Source organism: Oncorhynchus nerka, linkage group LG25 (assembly GCF_034236695.1).
Source record: "Oncorhynchus nerka isolate Pitt River linkage group LG25, Oner_Uvic_2.0, whole genome shotgun sequence".
Classification (NCBI taxonomy): domain Eukaryota; kingdom Metazoa; phylum Chordata; class Actinopteri; order Salmoniformes; family Salmonidae; genus Oncorhynchus; species Oncorhynchus nerka.
This window is the reverse complement of record NC_088420.1, coordinates 57,207,521-57,225,452: the sequence shown is the minus strand read 5'-3', so window position 1 is coordinate 57,225,452 and position 17,932 is coordinate 57,207,521. Positions and strand designations below refer to the sequence as shown.

Sequence of the window (17,932 nt, the reverse complement as noted above, 5' to 3'; positions counted from 1 at the left end):
GTCAGCATGGAAAAACAAGGGATCATACCAATTTAATCATAAAAGTTTTGCAAGGAGGGGAAGGAAAGGCAAACAAGGTATCGCAGGTAATGTGAAAACAAGGGATTTGCGTTTATTATTAGGTTATTATGTTTTTTTTTATGGACGGCTTTGATAGAGAAAAGGGGACATATATTTGAATGTGAGTGGTTGAATTAGGTATTAGGTCTGTTATTGTAGATGATAGTCTATATTTGGTGTGAGCAGGAGAATGACATAGTTTGTTTGTAGCCTAACCAAAGTTCGACGGACATAAACTTGTACGTAATTGTTGCTGTTTATTCACATTGCTGTGTATTCCTATTTATTCAACTGTAAACTCAATATGCCAGAGGAAAAGTTTCTGGTTTGTCTGGTATGGAGTACACCACATTTCTAAGAGCTTCCGGTTTGAATCTGTCTGGTAGTGAACATCTTGAAAATGAATCAGTAAGGCCGAAAAAGAAATAGACAGTCTTGGAGAGTCTGCTTATTTATACTCCGTATAATCCTATCTCCCTTGTGAAATATATTTTAGTAGTCTATTCTAAAGGAAGAGAACGAGACAGACAGACAGACATATAAATAGATCATTTAAAAAATGAGGTACAACAGCGCTACCTAGATTCAACTGAACATACAGCAGCTTGTGCTTCACCTTCTGAAGCCATGCAGACTACGGCGCTTGCTCGCGATGTCTGGTTGGATATTCCAGCGACGGACTGTGAATGTGAACAGGAAGAGAGCAGATTTAGTCATGGCTAAGTAATGTCTGCACACAGCACCTAATCACATTAGGAGTTTCCGTTCCCCAAACACTGGATGGCATTGTACGGCGGTGCACCAGCAGTGTGACTTTTCAATCGTAGGCGACACTCTGAGCATCTGCAAAAGAGGCAAAGGATATTCACAACTCACAGCTTTGTGTGGGGGGGCTAGGGTGAAGGGACAGGGGCTGGCTGTCACAATTGTCGCATCAGAGACGGGGAGAGAGAGAGACAGGAGGGAGATAGAGAAAGAAAGGGAGGTGCGACAGGGGCGTTTTAGAACATGTCATTAATGTCAAAAGTTAAATAAAAGACGATTCATTTAGTACACAAGAACTCTGACTAACCAGCAAGGGCATGATTCTTATTACAAAGATGTCAGATGTGTTGTAATGAGTGCTGAGGTGATGTGGAAAGTACAACTCAAATAACCTTGAACATAGAACACTCTACCAAACAGTAATGTGTTGTCTCAGTATATGTCCCAGGGGTGGAGTGGGAGGACAGTTTGACTTGATCTCATGACCCAGGCAGAGTCGGAAGTGGAAGAGGATTGGGGAAATGTGCCTCATAGTGCGGGATCCCCCCCCCTCCCTACCATACATATGCCCTTGAAAGTAGAATAGGAGGAAGTCCTGACTTTGACAGTTTTGTGTGTGTCACATGGCAGATAGAAAACACTAGGGATCGATTGTGCCAGAAACATGTTGAATCAGCTTTGACAGTGTGTGTGGGGGACGGTTTCAACCTGGTCTCAGAGCATTTCATATTACTCTGTATGTAAATCTGAGAAATGCCAATTAGTACGATATGTTGTTTCGTATGGTATGTATTAATTTGTGGAAGTCCATCACCTATTTCGTATGATATGTTACGAATTACGATTCGTATTATGTTGCAAATTTGCAAAATGCACAATATGTTACGATTTTGCAAAACGTAGGATATTTTACAAATTGTAGCTAGGTGGTAACTTTGGCTAGGCTAGGGGTTAGGATTATGAGTTAGGGTTAATGTTAGGGTTTAGTTTAAGCGTTAAGTTAGGGTTAAGGTTAGGGGAATGGTTAGCTAAAAGGGTTAAGGTTAGGGTTAGGTGAAGGGTTAGCTAAAATTGTTAGGGTTTGGGGAAACATGCTAAGTAGTTTCAAAGTAGCTAAAAATTAGTAAGTAATTAAAAAGTTGCTAATTAGCTAAAAATGCAAAAGTTGTCCGTGGTGAGATTCGAACTCACTAGACATTCACGTCATATGCCCACCTATCCACCCCGACCAACCACCATACTTTAGTTTTTGCCTTAAGTAACCATCTGTCTTATGTAACCATACGAAACGTAACATATTTACTAAATGGAGTGTCTCAGATTTACGTACAGAATAATACGAAAATGCTTTGAGACCAGGTTGGGGTGAGGCTGTCTGTGTGTGTGTGTGTGTGTGTGTGTGTGTGTGTGTGTGTGTGTGTGTGTGTGTGTGTGTGTGTGTGTGTGTGTGTGTGTGTGTGTGTGTGTGTGTGTGTGTGTGTGTGTGTGTGTGTGCGTGCGTGTGTGTGTGTACAGTGCCTTCAAAATGCATTCAAAACCCTTGACCTTTTCCACATTTTGTTGTGTTACAGCCTGAATTCAAATTGAATGAAACTGGCCAACACACAATACCCTATCATGTCAAAGTGGAATATTGTTCTTCTACATTTTTACTAATTAATTCAAAATGAACATCTGAACTATCTTGAGTCAATTAGTATTCAAACCCTTTGTATGGCAAACCTAAATATGTTCAGGAGTAAAAATGTGGTTAACAAGACACATAAATCATTTGTATGGACTCTGTGTGAAATAATAGTGTTTAACATTTTTGAATAACTGCCTCATCTCTGTACAACACACGTACAATTATCTGTAAGGTCCCTCAGTCAAGCAGTGAATTTCAAACAGATTCAACCAAGGTATTCCAATGCCTTGCAAAGAAGGGCACCTATTGGTAGATGGGTAAAAAAGAAGAAGAAAAAAAAAAGCAGACACTGAATATCCCTTTGAGCATAGTGAAGTTGTTTATTACACTTTGAATGGTATATTGATACACCCAGTCACCAAAGATAAACAAAGATACAGACGTCCTTCCTAACACAGTTGTCGGAGAGGAAGGAAACCGCTAAGGAGTTTCACCATGATGCCAATGTTGACTTTAAAACAGTTACAGAGTTTAATGGCAGTGATAGAAGAAAACTGAGGATCGATCAACAATATTGTCGTTACTCCACAATACTAACCTAATTGACAGAGTGAAAAGAAGGAAACTTGTACCTAATAAAAATATTCTCAAACATGTATCCTGTAAAGTAATACTGCAAAACATGTGGCAAAGCAATTCACTTTTTGTCCTGAATACAATGTGTTATGTTTGGGGCAAATCCAATACAACACATTACTGAGTACCACTCTCCATATTTTCAAGCACAGTGGTGGCTGCATCATGTTATGCGTATGCTTGAAATCGTTAAGGACTGGGGAGTTTTTCAGGATAAAAAAGAAACGGAATGGAGCTAAGCACAGGCAAAATCCTAGAGGAAAACCTGGTTCAGTCTGCTTTCCACCAGACACTGGGAGATCAATTCACCTTTCAGCAGGACAAAAACCTAAAACACGAAGCCAAATCGACACTGGAGTTGCTTACCAAGAAGACAGCGAAGGTTCCTGAGTGGCCGAGTTACAGATTTGACTTAAATCTGCTTGTAAATATATGGCAGGACCTGAAAACGGTTGCCTAGCAATCATCAACAACCAATTTGACAGAGCTTGAAGAATTTTGGAAATAATAATGGGCAAATGTTGCACAGTCCAGGTGTGGAAAGCTCTTAGAAATGTACCCAGAAAGACTCACAGCTGTAATCGCTGCCAAAGGTGCTTCTACAAAGTATTGACTCAGGGGAGTGAATACTTATGGAAATGAGATATTCAGTATTTAATTTTCATAAATTTTCAAACATTTATAAAAACATGTTTTCACTTTGACATTATGGGGCATTGTGTGTAGACGGGTGACAAAAAAAAATCGAAATTAATTCATTTTGAATTTAGGCTGTAACACCACAAAATGTTGAATAAGTAAAGGGTATGAATACTTTCTGAAGGCACTGTATGTACTATGAACGTGTGTGTATACGTGTGTGTACGTATGTGTGTGTGAGTAAGTGTGTGTGTACTGTTCATGTGTAAGTACGTTTGTTTGTACGTGTCTGGGTGTGTATGTGTACGTGTGTGGTGTACAGTATGTGTGTGTTTAGTTGATAAGGCATTAATTGATCAGGGTCACTGACATTTCACTTTTCTCATCACAACAACAGTCATTGAGCTTGCCTGTCTCAGGTGTTGAAAGAGAGACAGACGAGACCAATTTCCCAGGTAATATCCAAAATGGCACCCAATTCCCTATGAAGTGTACTACTTCTGATCAGACTAGTCTGTGTGCTAGTCTCGGTTCTACCAGGCAGACAGGAGCTCATAGGGATACACATTCCTTTACTGAACGACAAACCCACCCTGGTCTCTCTCTTTCTTTCTCTCTCTCTGGGCCCGTCATACTTCCTGTAGCCTCAGCCAGGTTGGACCGCACATACTTCTGGTTTGAGCCTGTTGTTCCTGCTTTTCTTTTTCTTTTTTTCTCTCTCATCTGCTAGCCTGTTACTTTACACTCCACACTAATCAGTACTGCTATATTCCACACTATGACTTTTCTTTACATTACACATATCACAGTACAGGCTACAATGTAATACCACAGATAGAACAATGAGAGAGATACTTCACCGGAGGTATAAATGTGAAGCGTCCGCTTGGCTTTTGCACTCACTACCAAATATGGTAGTGAGAGGAAGCCCAGTGGGAGTGGGAGAAGATGGAACGAGATGGATGTTGGCCGACATTCTGAACATTTTCTCATCGATGAAACATTTGATCTCAATACAGCTATCTGTTCCCAAAACTAAAATCTGTTATGAACAGAATGGATTAAGTTTTGTAGACTTTACCCTTTGCAAAAAATCGCGTTGTTTAGAAGGAGTGCAAAGGCGAATTGAGTTATTGCACAATCGGACTTCACAGAGGAGGTGTTCCCTAACGGAAATATACAGACGCATGTTATAATGCGCCAATAGGATCTCGCCAGCTCGTGCTTGGCTCTGCCTACTGTTCCCATTGGAAACAACATGTTATGGTCTATCTTGTTTTAGTTGTAAAGAAATATTTGGTAATACTTTAGGTGTACAATACAGTAAATGTTTATTGATTCATTATAGAAACAACAAAAAATGGTATGTTATACATAGACACCTTACAGTGGTGGGCCTTCACTCTCCAGTGGCTAGCCGGCTTACCGCCGCCCATGAACAGTACCATAACCCTGGTCCCATGTTGATGATGTCAGGTTGTGTTTGAGAAAGCTCCCCACTGGCAGATAGTTCATGTCCCTCTAGGTATGACCAGTGCCATCACGTTGTGACAGTTCTTGAACTTGCCAACAATTGTTGATGTTGGTGATTTAAAAATGACAGCCTAGGAACAGTGGGTTAACTGCCTTGTTCAGGGGCAGAACGACAGATTTGTACCTTGTCAGCTCGTGGATTTGAACTTGCAACCTCCCGGTTACTAGTCCAACGCTCTAACCACTAGGCTACCCTGCCGTGATGTTGATGTTGTCTCAGTCCCATTATAGAGCATGTCGGGCGTGTTCTTCTAACCATAACCCTTATAAACCCTTGCTGTAGGTATGGACAGCGCCATCACGTTGTGGCAGTTCCTGCTGCAACTTCTCCTGGACCAGAGCCACAAGCACCTGATCTGCTGGACATCCACTGACGGGGAGTTCAAACTGCTCAAGTCAGAGGAGGTGGCCAAGCTGTGGGGGCTCCGCAAGAACAAGACTAATATGAACTACGACAAGCTGAGCAGAGCACTGAGATACTACTATGACAAGGTGCAACACACTCACGTTGCAATTACGCCTACACACACATAACAACACCACCCAGACACTACACTAACTGTACATAACAAGGCCGACATGAACTATGAGAAACTAAGCAAGAGCGCTCATATACTACTATGGCAAGGTGGATTACAATCATGTCACAATACATTCTTATTTTTTTTAAAAATGATTCTCAAAAGGTTCTTTGGAGAGGTTCTTTCATCCAGATGATTTTTTGGTTCTAAGTAGCATATTTCTTTCAGACAGTGTACTCAAGCACACACAAGTATCTATACACTTTTTTTAATTATTTACATTTTTAACATTTGGGTCAATGTGACCTTTCTCAAAACATTACTTGAGTGAGCCCATTCACACCAGTGTTAAACACTCTCACATGGGGGACAATCTCACTTAGTTGTTCTTCTTTCTCAACCAAAGATCCCCACTGGGAGATAGTTCCACTTCCTCTTCTCACCTTACCAACAGCACAGCCATATACTGTGATGCATCTCTCAAACACATGTAAGGGCCATTTTGCAATCCTTTTGGGTGGCTTTGCTAGAATATTTCTATGACAGAAATGTGGTGAAATCAAAATGGCCCCATCGACACGGAACATTCAGGGTTCTGTTATTCATTGACAAGAGAAGTTAAAATGTATAATGTTGTTATCAGCTTATAAATGTGTAATAGAGCTTTTTATTATTAACAAAGGAATAGGATGTATGAAGAAAACACTAGGTAAATCAGGGGGTCATTTTAAGGTTCAACCTGCACACTAATCCCACCCTCCTCTCTGTTCCAGAACATCATCAAGAAAGTGATCGGCCAGAAGTTTGTCTACAAGTTTGTCTCGTTCCCGGAGATCCTGAAGATGGACCCTGCGGCGGTAGAGATGGGCTTGACGTCCGGCATGGTGACCCTCCATGAGGAGGACGTCCAGGACATAGACGTAGAGGAGGAAGAGGAGGAGGCACAGCAGCAGAGGAGAGCCGTGGGGGCAGCGTTGGGGGCAGCTGCTGCGGCTCAGCAGGCTGCGTGTCGTAACGACTACCTCCGCTCTGGTCTCTACTCCTCCTTCAGCGTCAGCTCCCTCCATCATCCTCCAGAGGAGCTGCTCAGAGCCTTGAGGGAGAGGCAGGAGAGACAGCAGGATGAAGCCCGGTCCGGAGTCATCCGCTTCGGGGCTGGTACCACAGAGAGAACTCCACCCTCACCCTCCCACATCAAGCCTTCATCACAATCCTTCAGCATCCACAGTCCATCTAAACCCTCCCCCCTCCACCACCATCACCACCGGCGCTCCCCGTCCTCCTCCCCACCCAGCCCTAACCCCCAGCCGGGACCAGGGCGAGGAGGCTGGAGCCCAGAGGCTGAAGAGGAGGAGGGGGAGGACTCTGACCAGGGGGCCCAGCCCTTGAATCTCTCCTCTGGGCACAGAGAGAGAGAGAGGGCTCTGCAGCCTCCGGAGAAGAGGACCAGTGGTGGTAGTAGGGGTAGTGGTAGTAGTCATGGATACAGGGAACATGGACTCCCACCCAAAACAAAGAAGCCCAAAGCCCTAGAGATTCCTGCCCCCTCCCTGCTCCTGACAGGAAGTGACATTGGCTCCATAGCCCTTAACAGTCCCGCCCTGCCGTCCGGGTCCCTCACCCCGGCCTTCTTCACTGCACAGGTGAATGCTACTGCTATATAGCATGTTATAGGCTACTTGGCAGAAGCTTTTATCTAAAGCGTATAGTGTTGCAGTGATTTTCTGTTTCCATCTCATCTGTACTGTTGCCTGCCTGGTCACGGGGGGGATGGGCTATATATTTTCTCAATTGTCAAAAAATAACTGAAAAAACTGACCAGGTAGAAGCCAACAGCTTAGGTTCTAGGGATCACCTTTTGTTCTAATAATGACTTTCCAATATGATTGTTTTCAGTCTTTTCCAATCAATGTAGATTAAGGAAAGGAGACGAGGAGAGGACAGATTTTTAGACAGAGGAGAAAGAGCCATGGATCTTATCCAGACCTGAGGTCATCAAGTCTCCCCAAAGCCCAGCTAAAGTAGCAAGGCTCTGCCACTGGTTACAGTCTGGCTCTGGAAACACTTATAGATGATATGGGCCATGGAAGATCATGGACCACTCTTCAGTACAATTTTATTGAGCGTACTCTCTGTTAAAAAGTTGCTTTCCAACTCAAGCAGCAGTGAAAATCCACATCACAAGAAACATTTTTTTTACAATGTATTTTTTTTTGTTAAAAAGATATCATTATCCCTGCTAGACCACATTTGCATCATCATTACACCAGAACAGAACATTTCAGCACACAGTGAGATACAGCCTATACTGCAGGGATCATCAACTAGATTCAGCCGCGGGATGATTTTCTCATGAGCGGATGGAGGGTGGGCCAGAACAATTACAAATCATTTGTAGACTGCAAATTGAAGCTCAAACAGATATAATGTTTGACTAAAACATAATCATTTTAAACCTTGCTAACATTTGTATACAATCGCGTGTCTCTTTATTATGTGGGGAATTCTTGGTAACCCATTTCTTAAAATAATGTCACTTGAAGATTATTTCCTGGTGTTCTTACAGTTGTTTTTGTCCAACAATGATTATTTATTTATTTTAATTAAAAAATGAAGAATTGGGGGGGGCAAATAAAAAACTCCCACGGGCCAAATTCGGCCCGCGTGCCGCCAGTTGGGGAACCCTGCTATACAGCAACAACAGAGCTGAACAACACTAACAGTTTATTGGGGTGCAAAGTGAGATCAGAGGAAAAACCCGAGATTTATACAAATCCTGTCCTCATTAGAGAGAGAGGGAGCGAGAAAGAGAGAAAAAAATGAGAAAGACAGAGAAAGAGGGGAAGAGGCCCTAATTGATGCCATATGCTCCAATCATTCCATTAATAGTGAAGGAAAAGGCAGGCAGACCAGGCAGGGTCCCTCTGCTCTGCTCCCCCAACAAAACAGGCTTATTTCTCTCTCTGGAGGTGAATTGATTTGAACATATGGTGCTCTCTAGCCTCTACAAGCGTTCCAAGGAAGGGCTGTGATGCCTAAGGAGTGAAACCCTAATCCACAACATCACCCCTCTCCCCACTACCTCACCCCTGTATCAAAAGGAGAAACCACAGACATTTGTTTTTGCTGTTCATAATAACACCAAGCTGAGAGAAATGACCATTTTAAGTTTCAGGATGTTTTCACATTGAGTCACCTTATAAAAAAGTGAATAATACTTTCAAAGTATATTATACCTCAAGTGAAGTGGTTTTATTTCAAACAGTCATCATTGCAGTTATTATCACTGATCCAAATCTCACATACTCTTTACTATCTCTGCACCCCCCTCCCCCTCTTCCTCCTCCCTCCCTAGACTCCATCTGGCCTGCTGCTGGCTCACAGCCCTCTGTTATCAGGCATCCACTTCTGGAGCAGTCTTAGTCCCATAGCCCCTCTGAGCCCTGCACGGCTCCAAGGACACGGATCTCTGTTCCAGGTAAGCAAGAGAAGGGAAATAGGGAGAGAGATAAAGGAAGGGAGAGAGCCGTCTGTGTCCCCGTAGCCACTCTGGAGCCCGGCCCGGCTGCAAGGGCACTGATCACTTGTTCCAGGTAAGCAAGAGAAGAAGCGAGGGAGGGAGACATTAGGGGAAAGAATAGAGAAGTGCTGAGTGGACTGTTCGTTTGTTCGCCGAAGCTTGTTTGTTTACTTCCAAAGACTTGTTCCTCTATCTGTTGACATTCTCCATCCAACAGCATAATGTATGCAAATGTGTGTCAGGTAGAATAAATGTTGGCTTTTCTCCCCATGTCTCCCTTGACCTGCCCTGGTAATGTTACTACGACATGTTTTCCACGTCCCTCTTTATCCATTTGATCTTAAGGACACTTACCTGTTACTCTACATTCCGGGTCATTTTTCAGATGTTCTATTATGGGGTACAGTGTGTGTATAAAGTAGACAACAAGATGAGGCGACATGAGCGGTCTTTGTTACTGACTGAGTTTGACTGCAATAACAGAGTCTGACCTGGCGAGGTTTGTTACATTAGGAGAAGTTTTCTCGTCTCTCAAGTCAGTATACCTCAGTCCAGCGGTTCCGGAGGTGTCCCGTTTCAGGACCCTGCAAATGCAGAGAGGGAGAGGATATCCTGTGAATACTTCCTGTTTGAGCCCAAGGGAGCCGAGGCAGACTGAACAGTGTGGACAGGTTTCTGAGGGGGCGGATCCTGGACTGCATCCAAAATGGAACCCTATCCTCTGTATAGTATGCTACTTTTGAACAAAAGTAGTGCATTATTATGTAGGGAAGTGTTCCGTTTGGGACGTAGGCCTGCTCCTCATTTGTGCATCTAGGCTGCTATAGCTAGCCCCCTCTGCTCCCATCAACACACGCACACAAGCCTAAGTGGCCTCTTTATGTACAATGCACTCACTTCTCCCTCCATACAGCCTGTTGTGGTAGAAACGATCAGAAAGGAGTGAGAAGGGAGGGAAGGAAGGAAGAGGCACATAGAACAACAGGAAAGCGGGAAACTGGGCCAGTGACAAAACTACAGTTCCTCTCGTGATAGGAGCATTGGCAGAGAGACCTGGCAAAGGCTTCTGCGAAGTGAAAAAAATGGTGAATTTGTTGGAAGGGATAAAGCACTCGAGGGCAGCATTAAATACAGTGTACACGCCTCTTTTTTCTTCATCCACACTTCTGTTTGCCAAGCACTAGTTTTAGAAAGTTTGGGATGTACAGCATACTGACACTGCAGTAGCATTGGCTGAACCTCCACCTCACCCCCCCCCCCCCCTCTCTGCTCTCTCTCTCTGCAGTTTCCCAGTCTAATGAATGGACACCTCCCGGTCCCCCTGCCAAACCTGGATGGGTCCCCCTCCCCCCTGCTCCTGTCCCCTGCCAATCACAAGTCCTGATTCAGACTCAAAACCCAAACCAGCCTGTTGGTTCTACTTTGACCATCTTCATCAAGCATTCTTCTCAAGGCCTATAAAATCCTCATGAGTCATCTGTTTATTTACAGGCAAACTTGCTTTTGATTTGGGGTCTCAAAAACTCCACATCACCCACCTCTATAAGTAGTATTATCATCATCTTCATCATTAGCCTTCAGTTTCTGCAAAATGATTTGACGGTGTAAATACTCATGATTGACTCGACATTTACATGGCACGTTGACCTCACTTTTTATTGCACTTAAGTTGGTTAAAATTCCAGTTGCGTTGTTGAAAGCACTCAGTTAAAGCCATACACCATGAGGTCTGTGAGACCTCTGGCGCGTTGTAATTAAGTGCATTTCCACAGCAGGACCCTGTCCAAGTGGACAGTAGTTGGGGTTAGCCCGTCTCTAGGTCTGTTTGTTCCGTCTTGACAAATGGTGTGACAATGAAGAAGACGGCAAGACAGCACAAACAGGTCTAGGACCAGGCTAGTTAAGCATAGCTTAGCGATGTTTAACAACATGAAAGACAGGATCCACGTGTCAGCTACCAACTTCCCTCTCCAAGCACAGGGCTTGGTTGTTTTCATCTTGTAAAAAATTATATTTCTTGTTGTCTTTTTTAAAGATTTTCATAACAGAATGTGAAACATTGTTTCCATTGAATTGAATTGTATTATATGCAGTGTGCTTTTCAAATAGTACCGGCTGTGCCTTTTCAAAATGTTCGATTTTTCCTTCTAAAAAAATAAATAAATAAAAAAAGTTCTATAAAGAGGAGATTCCAAATCAATGCAAAACACTTTGTAATGTTTTTTTGTTATGCAGTATATATTCTGTATCATTTTATATTGGTGAAAAGTCTTGTTGTTTTGAATAAACCTGAAGCATTGAATGCTGCAACTCTGCCTTCTGGTCTTCATATTATACGATGTAGTTGAAGTGTACCTATGATGAAAATTACAGGCCTCTCATCTTTTTAAGTGGGAGAACTTGCACAATTGGTGGCTGACTAAAAACTTTTTTGCCCCACTGTATGTGTCTGTCTGTCTGTCTGGGATAGAGGCTAACTAGAGGAACAGAAGTAACACATCAGAAGGAGACGTGTTTTTCATCTTCAGTTTAATTGTATTTTCTCCGATTTTTTAAATAATCAAGCTGAAATATAAGGAGGGCATCCCAACAATATGCCACACCAACAATAACAATGATCCACAAATAAACCTAAACGGAATAGTATCATAAAAGGTAACAGGTAACACTGTTAAGTAGACCGTACGCAAACTCAGTACTGTATTCACTAGGAAAACGGCCTGTATTCATAAAGCGTCTCCGAGTAGGAGTGCTGATCTAGGATCAGGTCCTCCCTGTCCATGAAATGTTACTCACAGTCTCTTCTCCGAGCCGCTGGAGCGCGCAGAGCCGAGTACCCAGAGTCTTATTCATTACGATCATAAATGTTATAACTGATCCTAGATCAGCACTCCTACTCTGAGAGGCTTCATAAATATGGGCCGTGGACTTAGTACTAAGAGCACCCTGAATATAATTGGAAGGGTCCATCCGAAATAGCACCCTATACTCTACTACCTTTGACTAGAAGCCCATAGGCTCCGGTCAAAAGAAGTGCACTATATAAGGAGTAGGATGCTATTTCGGAAGCATCCGAGAAGTTCAGTGACTGTATGTGTGCTTCTTTTCCCATACAGAGCATGCGTGCAACACAATTATGATGAACGCAATTCAAAATAAGGAACCATTTTACAGATGGTTGAAGGAGGGTTCGGGAATGAATGGATGGATGGATGACAGTGGCTGGACAGTGCAGTGGGATTTCAGCTCCGCTCACACGCCCTTCATGACAGACACAGGACGTTTGGTGCAGTAAGAGAGAAGAGTTGTCATCATGCGTTCCAGGTCGCCCACGGTACACTGTAGTCACGTTGTGCAGGGTATTAGATTGTCAGGTCATATTGATATATTTACTGAAATTTAAATAATGCAGTACAGTGGAAGCTCCAGTTCTAACAACTATGTGAACCTGTTTTCACCAAAGCCAATCACTTTTCCCATATCTTCTATCAAAATGGAGGTACAGTATCTCAGGTTGACAGCAGGTGGATATGGTCAGGGCTGAACTGGCTCCAACAGTATCTTGTGAAATGAAAGGTCCAGAAATATGGATGCCGTTTGAATACATACCCGTTGCACGTCAACAGGTGAGAGAAAATCCCAAACGTCAGACTGCAACAGCGAAGAGGTCGGTCGGGTCAGGGTCGGTCAGGGTCCGTCTGTCTGTCTTACACTCACACAGAGGAGTTTTGAGGTGGAAATAATAGAGATGAATGATGACAAAACCACAAAAAGAATAAAACACCACTTCAAAATAATGAAAAAATCTATACACATTGCATGTTTTTTTTTTAAAGTGACTGAGCCAGTTAGAATCTTCTAGACAGTAGTTGGATTTTTAGCAGCAAATTCTCTCTTCCCCAATAAATATAAATGTATAAACGTCTCTTATATTGGGCCAGTTTCACTGGGCCAGAACACCAGGGGCCAAACTGTACTGTAGATAGGGGACCCTGGCAGGTGGAGGGGGGGCCACACAGAGGGAGGAGGGGTATCCTACCCCCCTGGCCCTAGTAGACATCCATCTCTGGGACTGAACTATCTCTGTCTGTATGACTATACAGTTAGCTGTTGAACAGGAACCTAGAAGAGCAGGCTCTGCCTTCTGTTCTTGCCGTTGCCTGAGAGATAAAACAAAAGCAAAGCACAAATTAATCATTTTAAGGGACTGGTTTTATCATTAACCACTAGGTTAATGAAGACTATTAGGTGATAATAAATAAACACCCTTTTTAGGGTATTAATGTGTATTGAAATATTTTTAATCGTTTTTCGTTTTTTCGAAAAATGGAAACATAATAAGTATTAATATTGATCCCTGGTGGACTCCACTCACCTGACTCGGGATAGTTCCTATAGCCAGGATCTCTCTGCAATTGGACCTCCTTCAGCGTAAATAGGGATATGCCTGTCACACACACAAAAAGAGAGAAAAGGAAAAAAGATAAGGAACCCACACCCCGCATTACAGCATTACCATAGCCAGAACAATTAGATTTCCATATTTAGAACACTCCGGGCTTTGTTACACAGTTGCAGCTGACTACTTGAGTGTGCAGACTGCAGACTAATATCACTAGAACAGTAAGCAGAGCCTGCCAAGTCTCCAGTCCTGCTTCCATCTCATCACTCACTCTCTGGCAGTGTGTATGCTTGCGTCCCCAGGCTCCTGAAGTAGGGCTGTCTCATTGACTCGTCTGCAGACATCCGCTTCTTGGACTCGTACTGGGAAAGCAACGACAGAGAAACATTACAGTGTGTGTGTGTGTGTGTGTGTGTGTGCCCCTCTATTGGAGAACTTGTGACAGACAAACATCACCACTCTGCAAATCAAATCAACTCCTGCCTACAGGAAGCTACAGGCGCCGACAGAGATGGCCGCCTCGCTTCGCGTTCCTAGGAAACTATGCAGTTTTTAGTTTTTTTACGTGTTATTTCTTACATTAGTACCCCAGGTCATCTTAGGTTTCATTACATACAGTCGAGAAGAACTACTGAATATAAGATCAGCGTCAACTCACCATCAGTACGACCAAGAATATGTTTTCCGCGACGCGGATCCTGTGTTCTGCCTTACAAACAGGACAACGGAATGGATCGCATGCAGCGACCCAAGAAAACGACTCCGAAAAAGAGGGAAACGTAGCGGTCTTCTGGTCAGACTCCGGACAAGGGCACATCGCGCACCACTCCCCAGCATTCTTCTTGCCAATGTCCAGTCTCTTGACAACAAGGTTGATGAAATCCGAGCAAGGGTAGCATTCCAGAGGGACATCAGAGACTGCAATGTTCTCTGCTTCACGGAAACATGGCTTACTGGGAAGACGCTATCCGATGCGGTGCAGCCAACGGGTTTCTCCACGCATCGCGCCGACAGAAACAAACATCTTTCTGGTAAGAAGAGCGGCGGGGGCGTATGCCTCATGACTAACAAGACATGGTGTGATGAAGGAAACATACAGGAACTCAAATCCTTCTGTTCACCTGATTTAGAATTCCTCACAATCAAATGTAGACCGCATTATCTTCCAAGAGAATTCTCTTCGATTATAATCACAGCCGTATATATCCCCCCCCAAGCAGACACGTCGATGGCTCTGAACGAACTTTATTTAACTCTTTGCAAACTGGAAACCATTTATCCGGAGGATGCATTCATTGTAGCTGGGGATTTTAACAAAGCTAATCTGAAAACAAGACTCCCTAAATTTTATCAGCATATCGATTGCGCAACCAGGGGTGGTAAAACCTTGGATCATTGTTACTCTAACTTCCGCGACGCATAGAAGGCCCTGCCCCGCCCCCCTTTCGGAAAAGCTGACCACGACTCCATTTTGTTGATCCCTGCCTACAGGCAGAAACTTAAACAAGAGGCTCCCACGCTGAGGTCTGTCCAACGCTGGTCAGACCAAGCTGACTCCACACTCCAAGACTGCTTCCATCACGTGGACTGGGACATGTTTCGTATTGCGTCAGATAAAAATATTGACGAATACGCTGATTCGGTGTGCGAGTTCATTAGAACGTGCGTTGAAGATGTCGTTCCCATAGCAACGATAAAAACATTCCCTAACCAGAAACCGTGGATTGATGGCAGCATTCGCGTGAAACTGAAAGCGCGAACCACTGCTTTTAATCAGGGCAAGGTGTCTGGTAACATGTCCGAATATAAACAATGCAGCTATTCCCTCCGCAAGGCTATTAAACAAGCTAAGCGTCAGTACAGAGACAAAGTGGAATCTCAATTCAATGGCTCAGACACAAGAGGCATGTGGCAGGGTCTACAGTCAATCACGGACTACAAGAAGAAACCCAGCCCAGTCACGGACCAGGATGTCTTGCTCCCAGGCAGACTAAATAACTTTTTGCCCGCTTTGAGGACAATACAGTGCCACTGACACGGCCTGCAACGAAAACATGCGGTCTCTCCTTCACTGCAGCCGAGGTGAGTAAGACATTTAAACGTGTTAACCCTCGCAAGGCTGCAGGCCCAGACGGCATCCCCAGCCGCGCCCTCAGAGCATGCGCAGACCAGCTGGCCGGTGTGTTTACGGACATATTCAATCAATCCCTATACCAGTCTGCTGTTCCCACATGCTTCAAGAGGGCCACCATTGTTCCTGTTCCCAAGAAAGCTAAGGTAACTGAGCTAAACGACTACCGCCCGTAGCACTCACTTCCGTCATCATGAAGTGCTTTGAGAGACTAGTCAAGGACCATATCACCTCCACCCTACCTGACACCCTAGACCCACTCCAATTTGCTTACCGCCCAAATAGGTCCACAGACGATGCAATCTCAACCACACTGCACACTGCCCTAACCCACCTGGACAAGAGGAATACCTATGTGAGAATGCTGTTCATCGACTACAGCTCGGCATTCAACACCATAGTACCCTCCAAGCTCGTCATCAAGCTCGAGACCCTGGGTCTCGACCCCGCCCTGTGCAACTGGGTACTGGACTTCCTGACGGGCCGCCCCCAGGTGGTGAGGGTAGGCAACAACATCTCCTCCCCGCTGATCCTCAACACGGGGCCCCACAAGGGTGCGTTCTGAGCCCTCTCCTGTACTCCCTGTTCACCCACGACTGCGTGGCCACGCACGCCTCCAACTCAATCATCAAGTTTGCGGACGACACAACAGTGGTAGGCTTGATTACCAACAACGACGAGACGGCCTACAGGGAGGAGGTGAGGGCCCTCGGAGTGTGGTGTCAGGAAAATAACCTCACACTCAACGTCAACAAAACTAAGGAGATGATTGTGGACTTCAGGAAACAGCAGAGGGAACACCCCTATCCACATCGATGGAACAGTAGTGGAGAGGGTAGCAAGTTTTAAGTTCCTCGGCATACACATCACAGACAAACTGAATTGGTCCACTCACACTGACAGCGTCGTGAAGAAGGCGCAGCAGCGCCTCTTCAACCTCAGGAGGCTGAAGAAATTCGGCTTGTCACCAAAAGCACTCACAAACTTCTACAGATGCACAATCGAGAGCATCCTGGCGGGCTGTATCACTGCCTGGTACGGCAACTGCTCCGCCCTCAACCGTAAGGCTCTCCAGAGGGTAGTGAGGTCAGCACAACGCATCACCGGGGCAAACTACCTGCCCTCCAGGACACCTACACCACCCGATGTTACAGGAAGGCCATAAAGATCATCAAGGACATCAACCACCCGAACCACTGCCTGTTCACCCCGCTATCATCCAGAAGGCGAGGTCAGTACAGGTGCATCAAAGCTGGGACTGAGAGACTGAAAAACAGCTTCTATCTCAAGGCTATCAGACTGTTAAACAGCCACCATTGAGTGGCTGCTGCCAACACACTGTCATTGACACTGACCCAACTCCAGCCACTTTAATAATGGGAATTGATGGGAAATGATGTAAATATATCACTAGCCACTTTAAACAATGCTACCTTATATAATGTTACTTACCCTACATTATTCATCTCATATGCATACGTATATACTGTACTCTACATCATCGACTGCATCCTTATGTAATACATGTATCACTAGCCACTTTAACTATGCCACTTTGTTTACTTTGTCTACATACTCATCTCATATGTATATACTGTACTCGATACCGTCTACTGTATGCTGCTCTGTACCATCACTCACTCATATATCCTTATGTACATATTCTTTATCCCCTTACACTGTGTATAAGACAGTAGTTTTAGAATTGTTAGTTAGATTACTTGTTGGTTATCACTGCATTGTCGGAACTAGAAGCACAAGCATTTCGCTACACTCGCATTAACATCTGCTAACCATGTGTATGTGACAAATAAAATTTGATTTGATTTGATTTTGATTTAAATAGTACACATCTGCCTTCGGGTGAAGTTAGGATAGACCCCATGTTCACTAAGTTTTCCCTTACAATTCTATCAGTTTTGTGCAAGTACATTGTCCCAATGTAACAACAGCACGTTGCTGTTTTTCAGATACGAATGTTGCAACAGTGGTGCAACGCTTCAGAAGATTGTTGTTGTTATCCGTCCCTAATCAACTATAGTGGAACTCACTTTTAGAAATGAAAGCAGCAGGTCAATGCCGTCAGTGTCCAACCTGA

General features: G+C 44.1%; 2 protein-coding genes across 5 annotated transcripts in view; one reads left to right on the top strand and one right to left on the bottom strand.

Moving 5' to 3' along the window:
* Window positions 1-5: 5 nt before the first annotated feature.
* On the top strand, window positions 6-11,611 carry LOC115109719 (ETS domain-containing protein Elk-3-like). The gene is made up of 5 exons (XM_029634988.2): window positions 6-86; window positions 5,544-5,752; window positions 6,555-7,424; window positions 9,137-9,259; window positions 10,587-11,611. Exons 2-5 carry the CDS (start codon window positions 5,546-5,548, stop codon window positions 10,683-10,685), a joined length of 1,299 nt encoding a protein of 432 aa, XP_029490848.1. The 5' UTR covers window positions 6-86; window positions 5,544-5,545; the 3' UTR covers window positions 10,686-11,611.
* A 202-nt stretch (window positions 11,612-11,813) lies between these two features.
* The window catches only part of LOC115109718 (cyclin-dependent kinase 17-like), a 51,561-nt gene continuing 45,442 nt past the window's right edge, over window positions 11,814-17,932 (bottom strand). For 2 of the 4 annotated variants that reach the window (XM_029634986.2, XM_065009897.1), the window contains 4 exons: window positions 17,886-17,928; window positions 13,975-14,065; window positions 13,677-13,748; window positions 11,814-13,461 (listed from right to left, as the gene is read on the bottom strand). In XM_029634986.2, the coding sequence (XP_029490846.1) occupies window positions 13,424-13,461; window positions 13,677-13,748; window positions 13,975-14,065; window positions 17,886-17,928 (244 nt within the window). In that variant the 3' untranslated portion in view covers window positions 11,814-13,423. Of the gene's footprint in view, window positions 13,462-13,676; window positions 13,749-13,974; window positions 14,066-17,885; window positions 17,929-17,932 lie in introns of those variants that run through there. The other 2 variants (XR_010461142.1, XR_010461143.1) reach the window with 2 other exon arrangements.

Coding starts and splice junctions, on each gene's coding strand:
- LOC115109719 (XM_029634988.2), top strand. CDS start 5,546: ATGGACAGCGCCATCACGTTGTGGCAGTTCCTGCTGCAACTTCTCCTG. Junction 7,425..9,136: donor CGGCCTTCTTCACTGCACAG/GTGAATGCTACT, acceptor CTCCCTCCCTAG/ACTCCATCTGGCCTGCTGCT. Junction 9,260..10,586: donor GACACGGATCTCTGTTCCAG/GTAAGCAAGAGA, acceptor CTCTCTCTGCAG/TTTCCCAGTCTAATGAATGG.